This window comes from Hemitrygon akajei, chromosome 1 (assembly GCF_048418815.1).
Source record: "Hemitrygon akajei chromosome 1, sHemAka1.3, whole genome shotgun sequence".
Lineage (NCBI taxonomy): Eukaryota > Metazoa > Chordata > Chondrichthyes > Myliobatiformes > Dasyatidae > Hemitrygon > Hemitrygon akajei.
In genome coordinates, this window is record NC_133124.1 from 56,334,470 (window position 1) to 56,360,632 (window position 26,163).

Consider the following 26,163-nt stretch of genomic DNA (forward strand, 5'->3'; position numbering starts at 1 on the left):
TTACTATACCTGCGCTTTAGATTGAGTATTGACGACGTATGTTATCTAAATGTTTGTATTAACCTTACTTTTGTGCCCCTTTATAAATAAAAACGTTTAAAAATGGTACCATTAGACTTCAGAGGACCTCTCTATCTTTGCTGGTAAGTGATCCAGTTACGGGATACGTAACACTAGCAGTAACATCTTTGCCAACTTAAATGTGAAACTGCTCATAATCATAAAATGTTGTCATTTATTAAAGGATAAAACATTTTAGAAATTCTGCATTTCTGATATTAAGACCCATTGTCAAAGGCGTTATAATTCCCCTTCAGCCTCTCCTGGTTTTGGTGGGCAGTGGCTCATGTGCCTTTCTGGTTTCTTTCCTGTCTGCAAACAAAGGAAGTAGTCTTCACATCTTCTGTGATGTGCACAAAACTTGCAGCTGATGTCAAAATGTTTCTCCATCTTCTGTCATAAACAAGAGAAAATCTGCAGATGCTGGAAATCCAAGCAGCACACACAAAATGCTGGCGGGACTCAGCAGGCCAGGCAGCATCTATGGAAAAGAGTACAGTTGACGTTTCGGGCCGAGACCCTTCGACTGTTCTTTTTTCCAGAGATGCTGCCTGGCCTGATGAGTCCCTGCAGAATTTTGTGTGTGTGTGTGTTATCTCCATGTTCTGTATTCTTTTCTTTCCATTTGGAACAGCAACAGTTGTACTTTAAAGCATCTTCTTAACAAGTCTGCATCCAAGAGATAATGTTTTAGTAAAATGGATGCCCATATGAAAGCACTTTAACTCCACCTACTTCACTGAAATAATGCCTTATTCACTGCGGCAGAACTTAACATAGATAGGGCTTGAATGTTTTCAGTTTTTAACAATAATAACTATACAGACTCTGCTTCAATGAATTATTTTTAAAGACTTCTGTGCACTTTAAGACTATGGCTTTAAGATTTAGATATTATGCATTGACACAGTAGAAGTTGCCAGTTGGTAAAAAATATTAGAGTTAGTTAAAACACAGGGTAATGGACAATTTTGTAAATAGTTATTTATTGCTGTTTCTAATTTAGTTACAATGTAGAAACTGAAAATTGATGTAATTGTCTCATGACACTTAATAACTGAAAATAATCTGATTTTCCCAAGCTTTGATCATAACTGACTAAAATTATAACAGAACAATCCCAATCAAAAATAAAAGCTGAAAATTCAAGCCCCCAAAACAGACCATATTTATAACTGCTGGAAGATAATAAAGAAAGATTCGATCTTTGATTTTCTGACATAACAGTTGAATAATAATTCCTTGATTGCATTGTAAACTAGACACAGAATGTTCCGTAGAAATTTTCCTGAAAAACAAGAAAGCTTTGTAAGCAGAACTGTAAATAATTTTCAAGATGTGTTTAACATACATTTTATCTTGACATAGGCATTCATGGAAAATAAAATAAAAATGGGTTCATATGGACTCTGTAATATATTTTCTTGCCAATTTTACTTGTAATAAACAATGATTGTTATCAAAAAATAGTTATTCTTTACAGAATAAAGTTTCAGGCTAACTTTAAAAGTTAAGGATTGTCATAATTTTACGTCCCAGCATCAGTATGAGGAAACAATGCTTGGAAAGTTAGGTTAGTAGATGTTGTCTAACTCCATTTCAGAAGCTTCCTTTGTTTATCAGGGACCTGAAGCTGAAGTCCACCTCCAATACGGTCCACAAAGTAGTCTGACTGTAGTCTTCAGGACAATCACTCAGAAAGCTGATCTGCAAAGTTAAAAGACTAATCATTAAAAAGATAGCTTAAATAGACACATAACCTATAACATGAAAAGTGTTCTCCAATTCTGTTTGTAATTTTGAACTGTAAGCAATATTGTAATCAAGAACTTGTGGTAATCAGCATGCCTATATCAAGCTCCCTGGAACAACTGTAAGATCATAATCTGAAAAACTGTTTCTCTGATGTTGACAGCAAATACTGTCTAGAGAGCTTGAAGTAAATTCTGCTGTCTCTTGGAAGAGTGTCAAAGGATCATATATACCCCAACTTCCAAATGGACAGACTAGTGTCTGCCCCTCCCGGGCTATACCTTAGTTGGAAGTGTGAATGCCATATGAAACAACAATATACCCAGCTGAGAGGGTTAATGGGGAATAACAGAAAATGTTGAACCTGACCTCAAATTGTACCTGTTAATTGTTTGTAATAGATAGTTTTATTACATAGTAAGATATGAAACAGAAGCAGTGGTTAGTTGGTCACTCAGCTTTTAGACCTTGCTTTGCCATTCAATAAATTTGTGCTAAACCTCAGCCAAAAGTTTATTTTCTAACTTGATCTTCGTAGCCTCTGTCTGCTAACTAAGCCTTGAATAAACTATGTAACTGAGGGAGAGAATTCCAAAGATGTGCAGTTTTCTTTTTGTTTTTACACACAGAATTACAGATTTCTGTGTAAATATATTTCTCCATATTCTAGTTTCAAATGTTGGACCATTTATTCTGAGAAGGATTATTAGAATAGAAAGAAACTTGTTTCATATCTCAACCAGAAGGTGAATACTGCACTAAATGAGATATCAACCAAGATTTATGTGATCGTGTCTTTGAATTGGACTTGAACATAACCCTTAGGTGAAAATTGTTAACTATTTCAGTTGAACCATAGCTGATTATTTAATAGTTCCCATAATCCCAGTGTAAGATTTTAATCTAATAATCCTGTCTTGAGATCTGGAGCATAATTTGCACATTTACTTGAGAATAGCAGATTTATTCCATATAATGTGCAATTTTCAGCATTCCTTGAGAGTCCAGTGGAACAGTTCTTGTGGATCAGAAGCAATATTGGCCTTTATTAGGGATCTTTCCAATTGCAATAATGGCATTTTGCTATCTTTCATTGTGATCTTTGAACTTTCTCATACTGACTCCATATTGAAAAAGACCAGATTCAAAGATCCTGGCTATGGATTAACTGACTTGGCCAATAGCAGGAATGTCAATTTGGGTGACTTCCAGGTGAGAAACAAAATAAGTATGTGATGTTTTCAGTAGGTTCTATATATTCTTGGTCTATTCTTTCACTATACTTAGCAATTGCAGTATTCTTGTTCCCTAATAAATATCCAGGTTTTTTTCTGATATTCAGAATATTTAAGACACTTCAGACACACTAAATTAGCATCAGTATAAACAAGAAGAAGACCTACAAGCACTACTTAATAATGTTGCAAAAGTCTCTTCTGAATTTGGATTGCTGATAAATGGCAAAAAGACCAAAGTAATGGTGATAAGCAAAACTGCAATTCAAGCTGACATCTACATCGGAAACGGCAAGATCAAAAAAGCGTCCTCCTTTATATACCTTGGTGCAGAACTAAATGACACAAACAAATGCAGCAAGGAAATAAGGTGAAGGCTAGCAATGGCACGCACAAGCACTACCAAACTCTGGAACGTCTGGAAAGATAGATCTTTGAGCACTGACACCAAGATACACCTCCTCAAGAGTCTTGTCTGGCCAGTAACCCTATATGGCCGTGAAACATGGACCCTAAAAGCAGCTGATGAAAAGAAGTTGACAGCATTTGAGATGTGGACATACAGACGGATCCTCAGGGTATCATACATTGAAAGAAGATCCAACAATTTCATCCTAGAAAAGATTGCATGAAACCAATACTTCTGGAAACCATTATCCAAAGGAAACTTTGTTATTTTGGACACATCTCAAGAACTGATGACACACTGGAATGCACTGTGCTTGAAAGCAGAGTAGAAGGAAGCTGCTCCTGAGGCAGACGGAGGACAACCTGGATCGACAACATCAAGAAGTGGACCAGCCTCACCACCAGAGATGCAAGAGGTTTGACTGCTGACAGATCGCAGTGGAAGAAAGTGGTCGCCAAGGCTCTGGCAGAGTATGGCACATGATGATGATGATGATAAACAAGATTTATTCTAGGCATTAAGGTGAAGAGGTCTGGACCCTGCATATGTAGCACGCAGGCCCACCGATGTGTGGACACTTCCTCGTGCTCGTGAACCAGATCCCCAGCTAATGGCAAGTAGCCCTACTGCCTTGTGGGCAGCCTCAGGAGAGACAAAGGCTACGGGAGTAAATCCAGACAGCAGATCTGTAGTGGAGCCCCTAAGGTGTCTGTTGTCACTAAACATCCTTCTGGCAGCTCCTGCAGCCAAACTGGTGCCAAAAGTATTGCTTCATAAGCTTTCCTTTGAACTACATTGGTGAGGTCAAGAAGGGGATCTTGATGACTGGGCATCTCAGGATCTCCATACCTTACGCCCAGGCTTGTGATGATGATGGCGATCATCACCCATCATCCTTCGAGTCAGATGGATGCCAACCAAGGTGAAGATGATATAGTTATACGGATATATGAGTGAAACTTGGCATTGGCCTTAAATCTTAGTTTTTTAATATTTGTTGCAACGTTCTTATTTGTTCAAACCTTATATTTGTGACCCTTGTACAGACAGTCCTCAGATTACATAAGAGATCCGTTCCCATTTTTTTGTAAGTCAGAAACACCTGTTTTCTAGAGCTATCTATATTGTACGTATTGTGGGACTTGCACTTTCTTCGTATAACTTTTCCATTTTATTGAATATTCACCCCAACACTTTCCATAATTTAACTAATAGAACATACTGTATCCAACCATTAATGAATACCACAAAACATTTTATTATTATTATATCTTGAAAAAGGCTTTAAAAATTTATGGGAGAATTTACATTAAGTTGGATTTCTATGGTTTTCTGTATATCTGACTCTAAGAAATTGTATTTTGGAATCTAGGTACAGACAGCCTCTATTTTAATTGGCAGGGATCTTTCCTGGCCACTATTCATATCTGGAAATTACGAACAAACTACCACTGGTTTTCATTCTATTAAAACAATGGGCAGAAAAATATAAATAGTTGGCGTGCATTCGTAATGAAATGATGTTATGAACATAAATGTTAAAATAGCATTGAAATAATAACATTACAATAACTCACCTTCGTCAGCATTCTTCTCACAAATCACACGATTTGGGTCTGTGCAGAAGAAGTCATTCCATAATGCATTCTTAGTAAGGCCAACACAATCTTCTGTTAATCCTTCCAGCTGCCAGTTATCAGGCTGTCCTTGCCTCCAGTTTCTTGTATAGAATAAATATTAATACAACTGAATATGCTGAACTAAGTACTTGTATGTAAGTATGTATTAAGATCTTTAAGATTAACTTTGTTTGTCACATGTATATCAAAGCATACAGAGAAATACATGTTGGCATCAAATCAAATAAGCAAGGATTGTGCTGGTCATCCGGGAAGTGTCAACAATAGCATACCCACAACTACTAACCCTAGCCGTACATCTTTGGAATATGGGAAGAAACTGGAGCACCAGAGGAAACCCACGGGACGAATGTACAGACTCCTTACAGACAGTGGTGGAAATTGAAATCTAATCTAATCTTTCTGCTAGTGCTGTAGAGCATTGTGCGAGCTCTACTTCCAACTGTGATGCCTCTATGTATATTATTGGTGAGTCGTGTTCCCATTTTCCAGCAACGCAACTCAGCAATAATACAACCCCGATTAACCCCAACCCAATTACAGTATGTGGAATTAGTACAGTAATCTGATATCAAACAGGTCTAGGTGAGTTGCTAATTAAAGACAATAAGTTCTAAGTGTTTGGAGCATGTATTTAAACCACTCTTAGCATCTATTTGAAAATAATAGGGCATGTATTTATTATCAATACAAAGTGCCTAATTTACAAAAGCTGTATGAAGGGTTTTAAGCATTGTGAATGCAAGTTGATTGTTGGATCAATCTAACCATAACAATAATCATAATATCTTCAGGGAGCAGGGGAGGAGGGGTTAATTTTGGGAGTGGGGTGGGGATGGCAGAGAGTGGATTAGGAAATTGTAGAGGTTTGCCAAAGTTTAATGGAAAGGCCACATTTGTATTTTCTGCCTGAAATCTGACAAGTCTGAGAGACTGGGCTTTTGGAAAGGAGCATGAGCACTGCCTGAGTCAGTGGTGGAGGCAGATACACTAGAGAAATTTAAGAGACTACTAGACAGGTACATGGAGGAATTTAAGGTGGGGGGTTATATGGGAGGCAGGGTTTAAGGGTTGGCACAACATTGTGGGCCGAAGGTCCTGTACTGTGCTGTATTGTTCTTTGTTCTTTAGTCCACTTGGCCCCTCAAACGTGTCCTGTGATGACCTCACTCCTCTTTGCCAGTTCTCCATCACCCTCAATTCTAACCAGGAACAGAAAGAAAAAGGAAAGAAGCAAGTTTGAGATTGAAGAATGGGTTGAGGTGTTTGGATAACAGTTAAAATGTCCAAGGGTTTTCGTTGTTACCACTTCAGTAGTTCTTTCAGGTGGTTTAGGAGACCAAATCTTGAGGATGATATTTTTGTGGAATGATGCGTGCTGAGTTAATGCCTCAACATTTTGACCATCTTTTGTGTTGTTCTGGTGGACTTCATTTCCAGTAAACATTCTTCTGAATTACTTTACAAGAAAAATGGAAATCTTTTCAACCTACATTGCCTTCCCTTCAGAACCTAGGATAGCCCAACTTTAGTAACTAGCCTGCAGTATACAGATTATGCTTTTAATTCTTGCACAGACCTGAGGGAGTCATCATGTATTTGTCTACTGAAGCACTTAAGTGGGTCTTACACTGAACAGTTACAAGGTCCTCCAGAATTCTACCTCCTCTGTATGTCACTGTCCTAGTAACCTTGACCTTGCTAAACATGGACTGCTACTCATAATTTAGAAACCATCTCTCCGTGACATAGTTCATAATCATCTTTAGTGTGCCAGCACAGCCTCTGGTTGTCTGTGGAAGAGCATTTAAAGATAAAAACCTCAAATCTGGCACAAATTTGATGTTCTACCAGTTAGCAGTGAGTCTTCTATGCTTCTGACTCAATACCTACGTGTATTAGTCATCTTAAAGTGCTGTAAAGACATTATTACTACTCCCATTACAAAAAGCCTCCAAGTCCACTGGCAAGATAACTAAACCAAAATCTCTCCAGTACTACAGCCTCATTCACACTCAGCTAACTCCTGTGGGCAAGTCACTTGAACTGTATACTCAACAGCAGACTCCTAAGCCCCAGTAAGGCAAGAAATTATCAGCTGGAGAGAAGAAACGATTAAAAGAGATTTTCAAAGCCTCCTTGAAAGAATGTAATATCCCCAATATATTGTAGGAATCCCTAGACCTGACTACTCAAAATTAAGCAGCATTCAGGGTGCCATTCAGAACCTTAAGTTCCTGAGGGTTAATGTAGATTTACATGTAAGTGCTCAGCATGGACTCAGTAGGGTGAAGGTTGTATATCACTATAATTCTGTGGCTCATAGTATCAGTAACATTAGCCAGCAACTCAGGGCACATCAGAGATCAACTTTCCTGTCTCGTGGAGTCATTTAATAAGATTGACAATGCTAGGGGACCACAGAGCAGCTAACACCTACTGGGAACTTACAGCAAATGTCAGTCAGCTGCATGTTTACTTACTTGTTTAGTGATACAGTGTGGAGTAGGCCCTTCTGGCCCATCAAGCCATGCTATCCCAACAATCCCGCAACCCTGATTAACTCCAACCTAATCACAGGACAATTTACAATGACCAATTGACCTACCAGGTACGTCTTCAGACTGTAGGAGGAAACCGGAGCACCCAGGGAAAACACACGCATTCCACGTGGACGACATACAGAGATTCCTTACAGAACAATGTCAGAATTGAACTCCAAGCTCTGGAACGCCCCAAGTTGTAACAGCATCACACTAACCACTATGCTACCATGGTGCCCAGATTCAGCCAATGGTACAGACCTTGTAAATTTACTGGTTTGCTTCAGAACTCACTGCTTAAAATGTTGACCCATTTATTTTTTTAACTGAGTAAGATTGTGGTATATGGCATGACTATCTTAAGCCAAAATTTAATTTTAGGTGGAACAAAACCTACAATTAAATTTACATGAATATATAATTTGTTCTTGGCACTTAGCAGTTTTCGATTTTATAGACACCATATACATACGTGTACTGTGCAACAGTCCCATCGACCCATCTCCACACATCATGCTCCTTCAAATCTGTCAGACCAATCCAGTAGTAAAATACGGCATTAATTTGTTTTCTCACCCATTGCTGTAATATGAATACAACAATTGTTAGTGATATCGATGCAGTCAACCCCTGCGTCACAGCCATTTAGGACAACAGAAATTCCCCTTCATAGAATTCACAAATTAATACACAAAAGTTTGATAGATGGAATAAATTTCACTTTCATCAATTTATGTGAAAAGATAACACAATCTCTTTTAAACTCCCATTCATGATTCTTGTGCAGATGACACAGCTTTACATTACAGAAAGTTGCAATACAGACCGTCTTCCAGGAACACAACTCACCAATAATACAGTGGCTGCCTGTAAATAAATACGTACATTGCAAAACATCATAAAAATTGCCCAAAATTCTCAGTATTTTCCTAAATATTGTATAATCTTTTCAGGATGATCAGAATTACTTCATTGCCCTCAAAGTTATGCTTCATGTCCTCAATATATATTGTTAAAGTAGAATGTAACAAGAGCTATTCAGTGTCTTCAGTTGCACTTACAAATATTGACAGACTGATATGAAAAGCCAGTGATATTGAAAACCTACAAAAATTGGAGTATTGTTAAATACTGTTGGATTAAGTACACTATTACTGCCACCAGTCAGACATTACCATCATGCTCAGTATGAATGGATCTATTACACAGAGGGACAAAAGAAAGAATGGTGACAAAATTGGAAAACAAAATGGTAAGTATGTCCATGTCTCATGAATATATATTTGCAGTGAGATACAACGTGGTCACTTCTACCAATGCAGGTAGATTGGTGAGGACAATGTCAAGGAGATTATCTGTCATGTTGGCTTACTCACTGTCTGCCGTACACTCAGTCTGTAGTTACATTCTACAGGACTCTGCCAACTTACTCTATGATGGTCCTACTAAGCAACTTTTGGCAATAGACATTGAATTTCCCTCACCAGTATACATTTTGTACCATTTCGAGGTGTATCATTCCAAGGGTGTTGCTTAACTAGTCCTTGGGACATTTCTCATATTTTAGATACCAGTCACAAAATATTTGCAAGGAGTACTTTGCAAATCCTGACAAAGTCAATAATGACTTGGCTATGAGTGACTTCATCATGGCCATATTCAATACATAGATTGATGCCAGAATATTTATCAAGTTTTTTTTAAAAATTATGTTTTATTAAAAACCATGCTGAGTCACTTGGAGGGCATTTCAGTATCAACCACATGAAATGGGTCTGGAGTCACACACAACCCAGACTCAGTAAGGATCATATGAATTTCTTCCTGAAGGTCGTAAATGAACAATATGAGTTTTAATAATAACCCAGTGGTTTTCATGGTCATCTTTATCAAGATTAATTGATGTTTTCATTTTTCAAACCCAGATTCCAGATTAAAAGTAGACTTTTGAACCTTTCATTAAATCTGGTAACAATGCATGGAAATCCATATTTAGACCCTTGTTATTTAGGAGCACACAGAATTCAACTATTATCTCTTAACTTCAGTTTTGACTACATAATTATAGAACATAAAAAGCACAATTACCTCCCAGTCTGGCAGTGGGCTATGTTCCCCAGCTTCAACATTATTCTGCGGAATGATCTCTTTTGAATAGACTTTTTAAATTAAATTGATATGGCTGTGGAATGAGGAGAATGGGCATGGCTAAACCTACCCAATTTCAATCAAGGGCACATGTCAGATTTTCTGCCTTGATCAGCAAAGTGTGAAGGCATATTTACCTACATATACAGATTATTTGGTCAGATCAGAACCAGAAGGCCTTGCTACTGTGATCCCATGGTAACTATGAGATTAGTGTTCTTTAATTTTACATGCAGTTTTACATGCTTTAATATTTTGCTTATTAAGACTTGAATAGGAATGAAATTGAGAGTAATAAATCAAGACTCAGAAGAAAGGAATACATACTGTAGCATCTAAACTGTTTTTTCTTGGTAATGTTGCTCATTTGTAGAGTTGAAATGTTAGGGTAACTCTCAGTAGCCAGGGCAATAAATATTGCAAATTCTGTGTATTATTTTTATTGTATATATTAAATATGGACAACTTTTAAAATTTGTGTGTTAATTTCATTTGAACCCAAAGTGCAAAGATTCAAAATAATGTAATTAACCAAATATATCTTAATCTTCTATGCTGAAGGAAATGTCGTCTTTATCACATCTGAAGAAAGTAACAATGAAATATTTAATGTTAAGATTATTTCAGTACCTGTTCTTCTTGGTTATTAATTATAATCAGGTTGGATGACATAGTTCTGCATAGATTACTTGCATCTCTAAATTGAACTGGATTATTGGAGAAATAATAACATTTATCCTTAAACCTCCTCCAATTAAATGGGCAACCTGTAAAAAACCACAGAGAATGAATTTAGTAAAGCTGTACAAGAAAGTGTAACAAATAAAAATTTTATTTTATTCAGTGTTCATAAAGATGAATATGGTTTAATGAGGAGAATATTTTCTATTGTACTTTACAGATGCAGAACCAAACTTCTCATGCAGGCTATAGAAATACATTTAGTGTTACCCAATAAGGTTGAATTTCAAGTCCTTGTTCCCTCTCTTCTGCCCAAAAACACTTACCATAATGGTACTCCTACTTCTGAGTAGATAGGCCACAGAAAGCCCAGAGATATATTCCTATTGCATTGATGTAACTTGTTCAATCTTTCAAAATTAGCAACCATGAGTAAAGTATCTTATTTGAGCCAGGTAAGGGAAATATTGCCCTATCACTAAAAATATTGAGACTACATAAATTCATGCCATTGTTAGACCGTCACAATGTCCACTTCAAGAAGCATTCACCCATCCCATCATCTCAGTAGGTCTCACTGGAAAAATGCTACTCTCAACTTCAGTTTTTCACCCAATATTTACTCTGCTACTGAAATAAAAGGTCATGTAAGAAAATCACGACCTTTCTGTACTGTTTTAGACAGGAACTTTCTTTTTACTTTGCTTATAAATTATTTTTATATGTACTATTCATGTTGCCACATGCAAACTTTGAAAATTGTTGAAGATCTATCCTGCACCCAATATATTGAAACAATCATGAAGAAGTTACACCAGCAGCATACTTCATTGGGAGCTTGAGGAGATTTGATATGTCACCAAAGACTCTACAGGTATATGGTGGAGAGCATTTTGACTGGTTGCATCACTGCTTGGTATAGAGGCTCCAATGCACAAGATTGGATGAGGCTGCAGAGGATAATAGACTCTGCCAACTTTATCTTGGGTACAAGCCTCCCCACCATGAAGGGCATCTTCAAAGCACAGTGCCTCAAGAAGACGGCCAGGATATTCCTTCTTTCATTACTACCATTGGGGAGGAGATACAAGATGCACACTCAAAAGTTTTAGGAACAGCATCTTCTCCTCTGTCATCGGTATGATCCATAAACTCAAGAATACATCCTTATTATTCCTCTTTTGCAGTACCTATTTATTTTATATTTATTGTAACTTATAGTAAATTTATGTCATATGCTCTTGTTCTGGCCTCTGTAGGTGCAATTCATTTTGTATGCAAATTGTTTTGTATAATCATCATTTCCAGTACATAATCTGTTTTTATATCATTTCCTGCATAGATTAATTTGGGTTTTGTCTTTCCACCTATCTCCATCTTCCCTTTAAGAGTAATATCCATGAGTATTAAATATTTGCTAATATTGGTAAACATTTAGGAGATGTATTTTGAAGAAAATATTATATTTAGCATTTGTTGTAATTAAGTATTGTTGCGCCACAAGTTTACTCATTTACACGGCATAGTTATGGAGTGTTGTGTGTGTATTACCTTGGTTAACACCGATTGCAATAATAATTGACAGTATTAGTATATTCAGGCATGCAAATATTCCGTATTCAATTTGATATGTATCTTGCTTAACTTTCTGCTGTTTCACAAGTAAGGTCTTATTTAAAACTGTGAAGAATTTTCCTGCCTCGGGTGATTTTTGAGAGGGTGTTTAACTCTCTTCATAGCTCTGTATATAAAAAGATAACTCATCTTCAAACGCATTGCCCATGGACTGGGGACATGGCTGAATGCCTTATACAATAATGTCAGCTTTCTGTTTGATCAATGTTGATCGCCAAGACCTGGAAGTGAGGTCAGAATGTGGTGCATCTTGAATGAATCCACAACTAGCATAGCTACAGCACAAGCCCGCGCATGAGCCAAAGTGAAAGAATGAGAGCAGCTTACAGCCAATTCATCTTACTGAAGAAAATGTCCAGTGCATTTTGGCTATGAAAAAGACAGTGCCCTATCTCTACAAGGAGAAGCTGCCCGCAACACAGAGCCAATATGCCTTTCACATAGTCCAGGTATTGACAATTAAGTCTACAGCAGCAATAACCCACAGCTCCTCCTTCTGTAGTTTCATCACAGCAAAGACTTCAGTCAAGAGTTGCTGCTGATGCCAATCCCATCTGCACAAACACAGACAGACCGAACTCCCATCCATCCCAGGACGTACATTTGGCAAAGCAGTCTTCACAATGCCCTCATTCAGGAGCTGCAGGTGCATTAGATTTGGCTTGGTATCTGGCTCATAGAGACTGAGTCACAGCAGGACTAAAAGTGTTTGACGCCAGTCTGTCCTGGAAGTCAAGCTTTTAGCAATGCTGTGGAAGTACTAAGTCTCAAACTTAGTGAGGAGCTAGACCTTTTCTGTAAGTGGCTTGACAGGGATCTCTGCAACATGCAGGAAAGGCTAGGGCAGTGCACATTAATATTCCAGCTATCAGTTTACAATGCAGTGGCAGAGGCTGAACAAGTTCTATGGCTGTTCAGAGGAAGTCAAAGAATCTCTCTTCAGCAGACTTGATAATTTTCCAAAGCACTCACACAAAGAACTGGAGCTTGCAAACCTGTTGTTGGAACTGGAAGCCACAAAAAACAAGGGTTACCTACTAGGACTGAGTTTGTTTTTGGGATACTGCAAGAGGAATGAACCCTAGTGTAGAAACTTCTGAACAACAGGCAAGAACATTAGATAACTGAAGGTTTCAAATACAAAACAAAGCCTTTTGCCCACTATCCACCATTTTCATTCTTTGTAGAATTCGTCTGCTGCCATGCAGGTGTGAAATGATCCTAGTTTCATGCTCTCAACTTCCAGTAAAATATCATTCAAAGAGAGGTCTCCAGCAAAAGATTGGAAAACCAAAACCCCTATCATGATCAACTAAACTAAAGCAGAAGACTATATAATGAAAGCCAGACAACGCCTGGTTCATAAGACACATCACCCCTTAGTTAATTCCTCTTGCACAGAGGTAGGTGGAAAAGGCTTTCAAGGTAAATACTGCTTAAAAAATGTCTAGTACCATTTACCTGAAAGTACATCCTGAGCAAAATAACAAGTGCATATGACTGAACAATGTGCTCTTGCAGGATCTAGACCTCACCAACAGTCTGCCCAAGACCCCATGCATTTCAGAACTGAGTCTAATATAGTAGTGACGGCAGACATCAGTACATAGCTTCCCAGTGAGAGGGGATCATTGAGACTACCTCAGATTCTTGTGGTTTCATGACCACCAACTGGATAATGAGATTCTGGAGTACCACATGAGAGTTCATGTATTGGTAACTGTCCCTTGTCAGCTGCTGCAATCTATGACCTTAAGAGACAGGTATCAAGGGAAAGAAGGACTTTGGGACTGAATCACACAGGTACATAGAAAGGAATTTCTATGTGGACAATAGCATTAAGTCATTTCCTAGTGCAGAAGAAGCAATCGGCATGCTGAAAGCAGAGCAAGTCTTGTTGGCTTAGTCTCATCTCAGACTGCATAACATCATATCCAACAGTGCTGACGTCATGCAACATTTTCCATCTGAAGATCTGGCCAAAGGTCTACAGGATCTTGATCTTGGATAGGACCTCCCTCCTATGCAGAGCAGTCTAGGCCTTGGATGGGACCTTATTGTCAGCACTAAGTTGCTGATAGTGGGAGACGCAACATATCATGACATGCTCTTGAATAGCAACATCCTATTCGACTATTTTGCATTTGCCGCTCCAGTTGGTATCCAGGAACGCTTCACATTAAGAGAGTTGGCCTTAGATACTTGTAGATGGGATGTCCTACTCAGAGAAAGGGAAACATGAGCGGTGGCAGGAGAGGTGTTCGTCCCGTCAGGATTTTAAAGGTTTGAAGACTCCAAGAACCTACATTAACAATTCCTCTACCTACAGCTCAAAGGGAAGAGGCCTGCCTCTTCTGTGATGCATCAGCTAAAGCTATTGTTGCTGTTGTATACCTGCTAGATATAGTGAAATTGGATTCATCCTGGCATCCTTGCTTCCAAACCAGGGTTAAGCTTGAACTTGGTGCTGCTGTTCTAACCTTTGAAATGGCAAATAGTTCTTTACCAACAGGAAGGTCGTACTCAGTTATATATTTAATTAAACAAGAAGATTTGACATTTATATACAGTACATAATAGGATCCAATGTGTCATGTGTTCAACCCAGAAGAGCCAATGGAATTATGTTTCTACTGATCTGCACTTGGCTGATCATGCCACAAGAGGGCTCCAAGCTAATCAGCTCACCCTCTTCTCATGGTTAACAGGCCCAGTATTTCTTGCTGATCCCCACAAGGAACATCATCGTGGCTGGCATTTTCAAAGTGAGAAAGTATAAAGACTGTGTTGCAAGACTGCCTTCAAGACAAGTCTCTAAGACTATCCTTCCTTTATTAAAGGCTGTGAAATGATCACTTCAATAATTCAATAATTAAGTTTGTCATCCAATGGATGCCAGGCGGGGAGTGTTCTGGTGCAGAGGAGAGCAAAGGAGGATGAGATGAGATGTGATAAACACAAGAGGTTCTGTAGATGTTGAAAAATCCAGAGCAACAAACACAAAATGCTGGAGGAACTCAGCAGGTCAAACAGCATTGATGGAGGGGAATAAACAGTTGACATTTCAGGTCGAGACTCTTCATCAGGACTGGAAAGGTGTGGGACAAAAGCCAGAATAAGAAAGTGAGGATAGGGAAGAAGTACAAGCTGGCAAGTGATAGGTGAGACCAGGTGAAGGAGAAGGTGGGTTGATGGGGGACAGAGTTGAGAGATGATAGCTGGAAAACGTAAGGGCTCATGAAGACGAAATCTGATAGGAGAGGAGATTGAACCATGGGAGAAAGAGAATCAGGAAGGTCACCAGAGGGAGGAGCCAGCAGAAGAGGAAAAGAGAAGAGGTAAGAGGGATACGAGAATTGGAATTATCAGAAGGTAGAGAAATCAATGTTCAGGCTGTACGTTTGAAGACTATTCAGATGGAATATGAGGCATTGCTCCTCATGATCAGAGGTGACTTGATAGAGGTGGATAAGGTGATAAAAGGCTTAGACTGAGTGGACAGCCAGAGACTTTTTCACCAGGGTGGAAATGGGCATTCGAGGGGCATAATATTAAGGTGACTGGAGTAAGATATTGTGGGGGGGGGGGGATGTTAGACATAATTTTAATTACATTGAGAGTTGTGGATGCATGGAACATGCAGTCAGCGATGGCAGATACTTTGAAACACAGAAAACCTACAGCACAATACAGGCCCTTCGGCCCACAAAGTTGTGCCGAACATGTCCCTACCTCAGAAATTACTAGGCTTACCCATAGCCCTCTATTTTTCTAAGCTCCATGTACCTATCCAAAAGTCTCTTAAAAGACCCTATAGTATCAGCCTCCATCACCATTGCTGGCAGCCCATTCCACACACTCACCACTCTTTGAGTAAAAAACTCACCCCTGACATCACCTCTGTACCTACTCCCCAGCAGCTTAAACCTGTGTCCTCTTGTGGCAACCATTTCAGCGCTGGGAAAAAGCTTCTGACTATCCACACGATCAATGCCTTGCATCATCTTATACACCTCTATCAGGTCACCTCTCATCCTGCGTCACTCCAAGGAGAAAAGGCTGAGTTCACTCAACCTATTCTCATAAGGCATGCTCCTCAATCCAGGCAACATCCTTGTAAATCTCCTCTGCACCCTTTCTATGGCTTCAACATCCTTCCTGTAGTGAGGCGACCAGAACTGAGCACAATACTCTAAGTGGGGTCTAACTAGGGTCCTATATAGTTGCAACATTACCTCTCAGCTCCTAAATTCAATTCCACGATTAATGAAGGCCAATACACCGTATGCCTTCTTAACCACAGCCTCAACCTGCGCAGCTGCTTTGAGTGTCCTATGGACTCGGACCCCAAGATCCATCTGATCTTCCACATTGCCAAGAGTCTTACCTTTAATACTATATTCTGCCATCATATTTGACCTACCAAAATGAACCACTTCACACTTATCTGGGTTGAACTCTATCTGCCACTTCTCAGTCCATTTTTGCATCCTATCAATGTCCTGCTGTAACCTCTGACAGCCCTTCACACTATCCACAACACCTCCAACCTTTGTGTCATCAGCAAACTTACTAACCCATCCCTCCACATCCTCTTCCAGGTCACTTATAAAAAATCACGAAGAGTAAGGGTCCCAGAACAGATCCCTGAGGCACACCACTGGTCAACGATCTCCATGCAGAATATGTCCCGTCTACAACCACTCTTTGCCTTCTGTGGGCAAGCCAGTTCTGGATCCACAAAGCAATGTCCCCTTGGATCCCATGCCTCCTTACTTTCTCAATAAGCCTTGCATGGGGGACCTTTTCAAATGCCTTGCTGAAATCCATATAGACTACATCTACTGCTCTTCCTTCATCAATATGTTTTGTACCATCCTCAAAAAGTTCAATCAGACTTGTAAGGCATGATCTGCCCTTGACAAAGCTATGCTGACTATTCCTAATCATATTGTACCTCTCCAAATGTTCATAAGTCCTGCCTCTTGGGATCTTCTCCATCAACTTACCAACCACTGAAGTCAGACTCACTGGTCTATAATTTCCTGGTCTATCTCTACTCCTGAATAAAGGAACAACATCCGCAATCCTCCAATCCTCTGGAACCTCTCCCGTCCCCATTGATGATTCAAAGATCATCACCAGAGGCTCAGCCCTCCCTTTCCTCCCACAGTAGCCTGGGGTACATCTCATCTGGTCCCGGCGAGTTATCCACTTGATGCTGTCCAAAAGCTCCAGCACATCCTCTTTCTTAATATCAACATGCTCAAGCTTTTCAGTCTTCTGCAAGTCTGCACTAGAATCACCAAGATCCTTTTCCATAGTGAATACTGAAGTAAAGTATTTTTACCTACTATTTACCTGCTATTTCCTCCGGTTCTATACACACTTTCCCCACTGTCACACTTGATAGGTCCTATTCTTTCACGTCTTATCCTCTTGCTCTTCACATACTTGTAAAATGCCTTGGGGTTTTCCTTAATCCTGCTTGCCAAGGCCTTCTCATGACCCCATCTGGGCTCTCCTAATTTCCTTTTTAAGCTCCTTCCTGTTAGCCTTATAATCTTCCAGATCCCTAACATTTCCTAACTCTCTGAATCTTTTGGAAGCTTTTCTTTTCTTCTTGACTAGATTTACTACAGCCTTTGTACACCACGGTTCCTGTACCTTACCATAACTTCCCTGTCTCAATGGAACATATCTATGCAGAACTCCACACAAATATCCCCTGAACATCTGCCACATTTCTTCCGTTCTTTTCCCTGAGAACATCTGTTCCCAATTTAAGCTCCCAATTTCCTGCCTGATAGCCTCGTAATTTCTGTAACTCCAATTAAACATTTTTCTAACTTGTCTGTTCCTATCTCTCTCCTATGCTATTGTAAAGGAGATAGAATTATGATCACTATCTCCAAAATGCTCTCCCACTGTGAGATCTGACACCTGACCAGGTTCATTTCCCAACACCAGATACATTAAGGACTTTTAAGGAACTCTTAAATGGATGAAAGATAAATGAAGGGTTATGTGAGAGGGACGGGTCAGACTGATTTGAGTATGTTAAAGAGTTGGCACAACATTATGGCCAAAGGGACTGAACGGTGTTGTTAAGTTCAGTCAATCATCTGCATGACATCAACCGTTAATCATGTAAATAGATTAATAGTAAGTAACTGTACATGCTATTTTTCTTCTCTAATATTGAAGTCAATGGAATGTGCCATTGTATAAATGCATGAAGGGCAACCAACTGAGGTGGAAAATAAGTAGGGGAATATAGCTTCATCTAGGGTAGTGGTCACCAACCTTTTTAAGCCCAAGATCCCCTACCTTGGCCTTAGAAAAAGGCAAGATCGACCCTAGAGCAATTAGTTACACACATGCGCACCAGGGCAGAAAAGACCGGAAGTAAAACCCTGCAACCTGGAAGCAGAAATAATGTACAAACACCAGGGGTACCCACCCTTTTATCGGATTAATATTGACAATATTCTTGCGGACCGGCCGACAAGGTGGGGTGGGGGTGCTAAACACAATGGGAATACAGCGATACTTGAAGCAGGTTCTTTATGTCCAGTCTATTCAGCAATTTAGTTTTCGTGGCTCTTGGTACTTAGCTGCTGTCCTGCTTGCTCACGTTTTTTCCAGCTGAAAAAAACTCAGTGGGATTGTCTTTAAGTGCAGGGTGCTTGGACTTAAGGTACTGAAGCAGTTTTGAGGGCTTCATTGCCTCATTGGACAGCCTCCAGGCCCTAACTGTAGCCTCCCACCCGCCCGCTGCCAGGCGCTTTGGCCAGGTGCGGCTGGTTGTGGGTGGGGTGAGAGGACAAGGTCAGGGCCGGATGTCCCCGTTCCGGGGCCGTGGCAGTCACCGTCCAGAGAGAGCGACCGACCAAACAAGGAGTGCGACGGGGTGCCTGCCTGCCCCCCTTGTGGGATCTATTGGCGGACAAAAGTTTGTTTCAGTAGATCGCAGCGAGGTAGCTGCTCTGATACTTACGAAACGCTGAGCCTGAATTAGGTTGTCTGCAAATATTTTAGCACCGGGTTCCCCATGAACATTCGGTGTGGTAAACAGGTTTAGAGGCAGCGCTCCAGGTCAGTAGCGACGGCACTTCCCGCCGGCTGCCCGAGGCCAACCAGTGATCCCGGGTGCGAGGGTGTCACTGCGTTTAGGCGACCGATGACCTTGCGTGGGTTCAAGTTCAACAGTGGGCTGACAGAGAATGAGGAAAGGTGCAGCTGACTCATTTCGTTTCCTCGCGGCCTGGTGGTTGGGGACCAGAACGTGGCGGGGGAGCTACACGCATGCGCACTGGGCAGAAAGAACGGAACTAAAACCCCACAACCCGGAAACAATCTCTCAACAGTATTTGTTTATTTATCTATCTATTTATTTATTTATTTATTTATTTTCGGGATCTACTGGGAAAGTCTCAAAGATCGACTAGTCGATCGCGATTGACGTGTTGGCGACCACTAATCTAGGGATTGTTAAGAGTAATGGAACCAGTCGACAGATAGAGCTTAGGTATCACATTAGTGTGATCTAATCAATTTGTTCATTTAGTGATACAGAGTGGAATTGACCCTTCTGGCCCTTCAAACCACACTGCCCAACAACCTCCAGCATCCCAGTTCAACCCAAACCTCATCATGGAACAATTTATAGTGAGCAATTAACTGACCTGATACATCTTTGGAGAGGGAACTGGAGGATCTGGGGAAAATAAACATCCGTGCATTCCACGGGGAGGGCGTTTAGACACTCCTTACAGAGGACGCCAGGACTGAACTCTGAAATCCGATGCCCTGAGCTGTAATAATGTTGCACTAACCACCACACCACTGTGATGCTGGAACAGAACTGAGGTCATTGATGGTCTGCTGTTACATTTCTAAACACAATTCTTTAGAGATGAAATGCTAGCACTCCTCCAATTACCTGAAGAAAGATGCTCTGATACAAATAGATGGGAATATTCATATTGGAGGATATTGCTTTTGAATAAAGATAACAAAAAGAATATAATTTTATATTTATGCAAAGAATAGCCCTTATGTACATATCAAATATATTAGTCTTACAAGTAAACAATATATTTTCTTTGGTGTATTGAAATTCAAGTTTTGAAACTTGTTATGGACTATACCCAAGAATATACCAATTTGAAGCAAGATTACTCTGACACTCAAGTTTGTAACTCCATTTAATAAGATCTTAGTGGATCTTTCTAACTTCAGATCCACAACCCATTTGATAACACCACTTTGCTTATCATGTATTTTTCTCCCTTTGCCTTACCTATAAAAATGCTATGTCCCAATGTCATTAAAAGCCATAGTAGTATCGCAGCTTCTGATTTTACAAATAATGCAAATTGTTTCTTATAATGGCTCCCATACCAAACAATTAGGAAGACAGACTAGTAGGACCCTGTACAGATTACAGAGGAGGAGGTGTTTGCTATCCTGAGGCAAATTAGGGTGGATCAATCCCCAGAGCCTTACAAGGTGTTCTCTCAGACCTTATGGGAAACAAGTGCAGAAATTGCTGGGGCCCTAGCAGAGATATTTAAAGGTTCAACAGTTCAAAGGTTTACTTTATTATTAAAGTATACAACTCTAAAATTCTTTAATTCTCCGGGTAGATCATCCTTAGCGGCAGGAGAGATACCAGAAGATGGAGGATAGCCAATGTCGTTCCACTGTTTAAAAAAGGCTCTAATTAAAAACAAGCTAATTATAGGCCGGTGAGCCTGACATCAGTTGTGGTAAAGTGATTGGAAGGTATTCTAAGGAACCCAATATATACTTGTATAGACACGGAATGATTGAGGATAGTCAGCCTGGCTTCGTGCATGGTAGGATGGTAGGTTATGTCTAACCAATCTTACCGAGTATTTGAGGAAGTTACCAAGAAAGTGGACGAAGGCAGGGCAGTGGATGCTGTCTACATGGACTTCAACAAGACATTTGACGAGGTGCTGCATGGAAGGTTCGCCAAGAAAATGAGGTACTAAATTTGATTAGACATTGACTTTGTGGGAGAAGCTGGAGAGTAGTACTAGATATTTGCCTCTCTGACTGGAGGACTGTGACTAGCGGTGTGCCGCAGGGATCAGTGTTGTTTGTCATCTATATCAATGAACTGAATGATTATGTGGTCAACTGGATCAGCAAATTTGTGGATTACACCAAGATTGGTGGTGTAGTGGACAGTGATGAAGGCTATCATAGCTTGCAGAGGGATTTGCATCAGCTGGAAAAATGGGCTGAAAATGGCAGATGGAATTCAATGCAGACAAGTGCTAGGTTTTGCTCTTCAGTAGGATCAACCAAGGTAGGTCTTAAACAGTGAATGGTAGGGCACTGAGGAGTGTGGTAGAATAAAGAGATTTGGGAATGTTGGTCCATAATTCATTGAAAGTGGTGTCACAAGTAGATAGGGTCTTAAAGAAAGCTTTTGGCACTTGGCCTTCAAAAATCAATGTTTTGAGTACAGGATATAGGATGTTAAGTTGAAGTTGTACAAGAAGATGGTATGACCTAATTTGGAGTCTTAAACCATAGAACCATAGAACACTACAGCACAGTACAGGCCCTTCAGCCGTCCATGTTGTGCCAACCCATATAATCCTTTAAAAAAAAGTACTAAACCCACACTACCCCATAACCCTCCATTTTTCTTTCATCCATGTGCCTGTCCAAGAGGCTTTTAAATACCCCTAATGTTTTAGCCTCCACCACCATCCCTGGCAAGTTATTCCAGGCACTCACAACCCTCTGTGTAAAAAACTTACCCCTGATGTCTCCCCTAAACTTCCCTCCCTTAATTTTGTACATATGCCCTCTGGTGTTTGCTATTGGTGCCCTGGGAAACAGGTACTGGCTATTCATCCTAACTATGCCTCACGTAATCTTGTAGACCTCTATCAAGTCCCCTCTCATTCTTCTACGCTCCAAAGAGAAAAGTCCTAGCTCTGCTAACCTTGCTTCATATGACTTGTTCTCCAAACCAGGCAACATCCTGGTAAATCTCCTCTGCACCCTCTCCATAGCTTCCACATCCTTCCTATAATGAGGTGACCAGAATTGAACACAATACTCTAAGTACTCTCAGTCTTGTGTGCAGCTTTGGCCGTGTACCTACAGAAAAGATGTAAACAAGGTTGAAAGAGTATAGAGAAAATTTACAAGGTTGTTGCCTGGTCTGGAGAGGACCTGAGTTATAAGGAAAGATTGAATGGGTTAGGACCATATTCCTTAGAATGGACAAGATTGAGAAGATATTTGATAGAGGTATACAAAATTATGAGGCGTATATATAGGGTAAATGCAAGCAGGCTTTTCCCATTGGTGTTGGGTGGTTCTATAGCCAGAGGTCATGGGTGAAAGGTGGAAGTTCAAAAAGAACATGAGGGGAAACTCCTTCCCTCAGAGGGCTGTGAGAGTGCAGAATGAGCTGCCAACACAAGTTGTGCATGTGAGCTTGATTTCAACATTTAAGAGAAGTTTGGATAGGTACATTGATGGTAGGTATATGGAGGCTGTGAGCCCAGTGCAGGTTGATGGGAGTAGGCAGTTTAAATGTTTTCTGTATGGACTAGATTGGTCAAAGGCCCTGTTTTTGTACTGTACTTCTCTATGACTCTTAATCATCATTTCCATTCTAGTACATAATTAAAGATTTTTACCATTTGGCTTTGGAGAAACTGTTGAAGGATGATTTCTTTGTCCTGGAAAACCATAAGAATGGCTTACTTGACCATTTAAGGTCATTGGTATTGCTAAGCTGGGTGGTCCTTTTGGGCCTGGTGGTCCTTGTGGTCCTACTGGTCCTGGTAGTCCTGGCGGCCCTCTGCTTCCTGCAGCTCCTGGTTGGCCTTGTTCCCCAGGTGCTCCTGGAAGACCTTCTTTGCCACTGGGACCTGGCAGTCCAATGCTTCCTTTTGCTCCAGGTGTTCCAGGTCTTCCATTTGAACCCTTTTGACCTTTCATGCCAGGTGATCCTCTAGATCCCTGACTGCCCCTTTCTCCTTTACTTCCTGGAGGACCTCGAGAACCCTTTGGACCCATCGGTCCAGGAATTCCTTCTTCTCCCAGGTCACCTTTTTGTCCTTTTGCTCCCTTATTGCCAGGTGGTCCTTGTATTCCTTTGTCACCTTTAGGACCTCTTGGACCAGGAGGACCTATATTTTCATTAAAAATAGGCATTTTAGTAAAGTCCTGTGGTCAGAAATAAAAGTATTCAACATAGTTTCATAATTCTTCAGTTATCATAATAGAAGTGCTCCTCTTTAAGTTAACAATAAAGACAGAGGAGGAGCTTTATACATCTGGTGCTGCACAGTTCATCATTCTAGAAGGAGGACACCAAATATGCTCAAAAACTTGTTTACAAACATTTCACAGGGTTCATTAATTTGACAAAAATATATCCTCCATTGAAGTTACTACGCATAATATATATTTTTTAAGTTTACTTCTTCCTTTCCTTACCTAAAGTCATCTAATGATCTGGCCTTCACCACCTATAGGGACAAAGATTCACTATCCTCTGATATGTACCTCCCCCTCTACAATTCCCAAACCTAGCTCCAATTCTGATGTCAATGATTGACCTCAGTACCCTGACCATAATGTAACTCATCTGCTGAGCCTATATTCTTTATATTCACTGCTCCTCAAGTAACAACCTGAACTTGCAATTTCCCTTTTGGCCAGGTTGTCATCATCTCTGAAATGATGCATGGCAGAGTTTTGGCCTGACCACGTCAGAATAATTTCCCCATTACTTACCCAAAATTTAAATGTATAAAGTTCTGAGCCCTAATCTGTTGTAACTGTTAAGAATATTTTATAGCTTCTAGCTCTATCTTCACAACTTATAGATGATTATTTTAATTTTCCATTAAAATTCTCTACTTATTTTTCATAATTTATTCATGTTTCTACAACCCTATTCCTTTTTCTTGAAAATTACAAATATAGTCCTTCACATTGATTAAGTATTAATATTTTGATTTTCAGATATTTTGTGAATGATAAATTGTTTTGGGGGGTCATCTGGTGAAGGAGGCTAGTGAAATAAAAGTAGAGGAAAAGAATTTCAACAAAGGTGAAGGTCTCACTCTAAGTAAAAACTGGAATTTGATTGTAAACAAGGTAGGACAGCAGAAACTTGATTGATTGAGGACTAACTAGGCAGGAGGGATGGACGACAGGGGTGAATATACCGCTCAACTAGACGTGCCTGGGCATCATCCCTGATGAAGGGGGTAGAGCTTGTCATTGAAACGTTGGTTAAAATTGATACCTGTACCTTGCTGGTGGTCTGAAAAAAGTTTGTTCATCCTTATCTGAATTTAATTGACAAGTGGTAAAAATAAATCCCTCTCACTCTGATTCTGAAAAATGCTCACCTTGAAGAATTGTGAAGTTTTGGATCAGTTGAGCATGTTTTTTGTCCACAAGCTTCATTTCTTCCATTATCATAGACAAGTTGCCAACCTCAATGTCCAATTTTGCTTCCATTACACTTTGCTGTGCTTTGATTAGAGAGCTATCCATGCGGATACTGTCCATGTTGGTAGTTAAGGTGGCTAACTCATCAGCATGCTGACTTAGTGTATTGGTACAAGTAGTTTTGATACCATTCAAGTTGTTTGTTAGTGACCGGAGATGTTGCACAGTCCAACTGATATTGCCAATGATAGTTCCAATATCTCTTTCATTTATATCCATGCGCATTTCCAGTTGTTCAAAACTAGTGGCAGTTTTGTTTTCATGGGCTTTTTGATATTTCTGTAGATCCTTGAGACTCTCCTCATGAATGTTAGCCATAAAGCTAATGTTTGCCATCTGGCTAATGAGAGAATTCAGCTGATTACTCATATCCTCCAAAGTGTCACTATTACCTGTCACCATGACAGAGTTGTTCACTGTTTGGAGCTGTAGGTATTGTAATTTCTCTTTTAACCAGTCAGTGTCCTTTTGTGCTTGAAACAATGCCTGTTGGAGAGCCTGCCAGTCATTCCTTATCTTTTGAATTGCCTGACTGGCATCATCAACAGATTTCTGCAGTGAACTGAATAAATCCATTTGCCGGATCTGTGTCTGATTTATTTGACTGAGATTTATAACCGTACTGCTCTGGGATTTGGTCTGTTCTTGAATGTCCTTTTGCAGTTTACCGGTGTTTTGCTCCAGGTTGTTGATGTATCCACTGTAGGTCAATAATGTTTGGTTAATGGCTCTGATGGATTTTGTGTTGCCATCCATCAAGGTTTTGAGGGAGTTATGGCTGGTTGTCATTGATAATTCAGTCTCTTGTAGCTTGTCTAGTGCAGCTTTGTTTTTGGAGGCACTGCCAGCAATATCATTAAGTTGGTTCTGAAGGGACTGAATATCGGTTTTGAACTTGGACAGCTCTGAAGTGGTACTTTGATCTTTCATATCAGACTGGTCATCTACAAGATATAATAAACAGTAGAAAACAGAATGGATAATCACAAAAGAGCAGATGCAATTTTCCTCTTTGTATCTTTTACAGTTCTGTTTAATGGGCACTAAATAGTTTAATGGATACTTCAAATTAAAATAAAACTGATGAGGATGCTTCCATAATGGAGGCCAATGTATGCATAATTTGAAAAGTGTACACCAAAATTTTACCAACCAACCAAAGACTATATTTTCACGATGCAAATCTAGAACTTCAACTCTGTCTCAGAAATTAATTTCTTTGAGTTTGCTGCCACCAATAGGGAATGATTTTATGGGCTACTGAGCATTGATGAACAAGTTAAGGGTAATCTTTTTTAAAATATCTAGAATAAAAACAGTTCAGATAGTCTCAATCCAGCTGTGGTAGGTTAAAGACCAACAAAGCAAAATTGCTCATAATTTACGAGATACATGACACCCTTTCTCAGATCAGCTAAAGGATAGCTGGTGTAAGGAACAATAAGTAACCACTCTGCTTCATTGGCAATGTTCTACCTGAACATTGTTACAACAATGCCAGTAGATCTGCTTTCTCTGGCTTTGGGGGGCTT

At 39.9% G+C, this 26,163-nt stretch overlaps 1 protein-coding gene across 2 annotated transcripts in view; it reads right to left on the reverse strand.

The window, feature by feature from the left end:
• Nucleotides 1-219: 219 nt before the first annotated feature.
• colec12 (collectin sub-family member 12) overlaps nt 220-26,163 on the reverse strand; it is a 148,046-nt gene continuing 122,102 nt past the window's right edge. For both annotated transcript variants that reach the window (XM_073043581.1, XM_073043572.1), the window contains exons 5-10: nt 24,529-25,575; nt 22,801-23,295; nt 10,418-10,554; nt 8,112-8,221; nt 5,034-5,176; nt 220-1,767 (exon numbers count right to left, since the gene is read on the reverse strand). In XM_073043581.1, the coding sequence (XP_072899682.1) occupies nt 1,751-1,767; nt 5,034-5,176; nt 8,112-8,221; nt 10,418-10,554; nt 22,801-23,295; nt 24,529-25,575 (1,949 nt within the window). In that variant the 3' untranslated portion in view covers nt 220-1,750. The remainder of the gene's footprint in view (nt 1,768-5,033; nt 5,177-8,111; nt 8,222-10,417; nt 10,555-22,800; nt 23,296-24,528; nt 25,576-26,163) is intronic.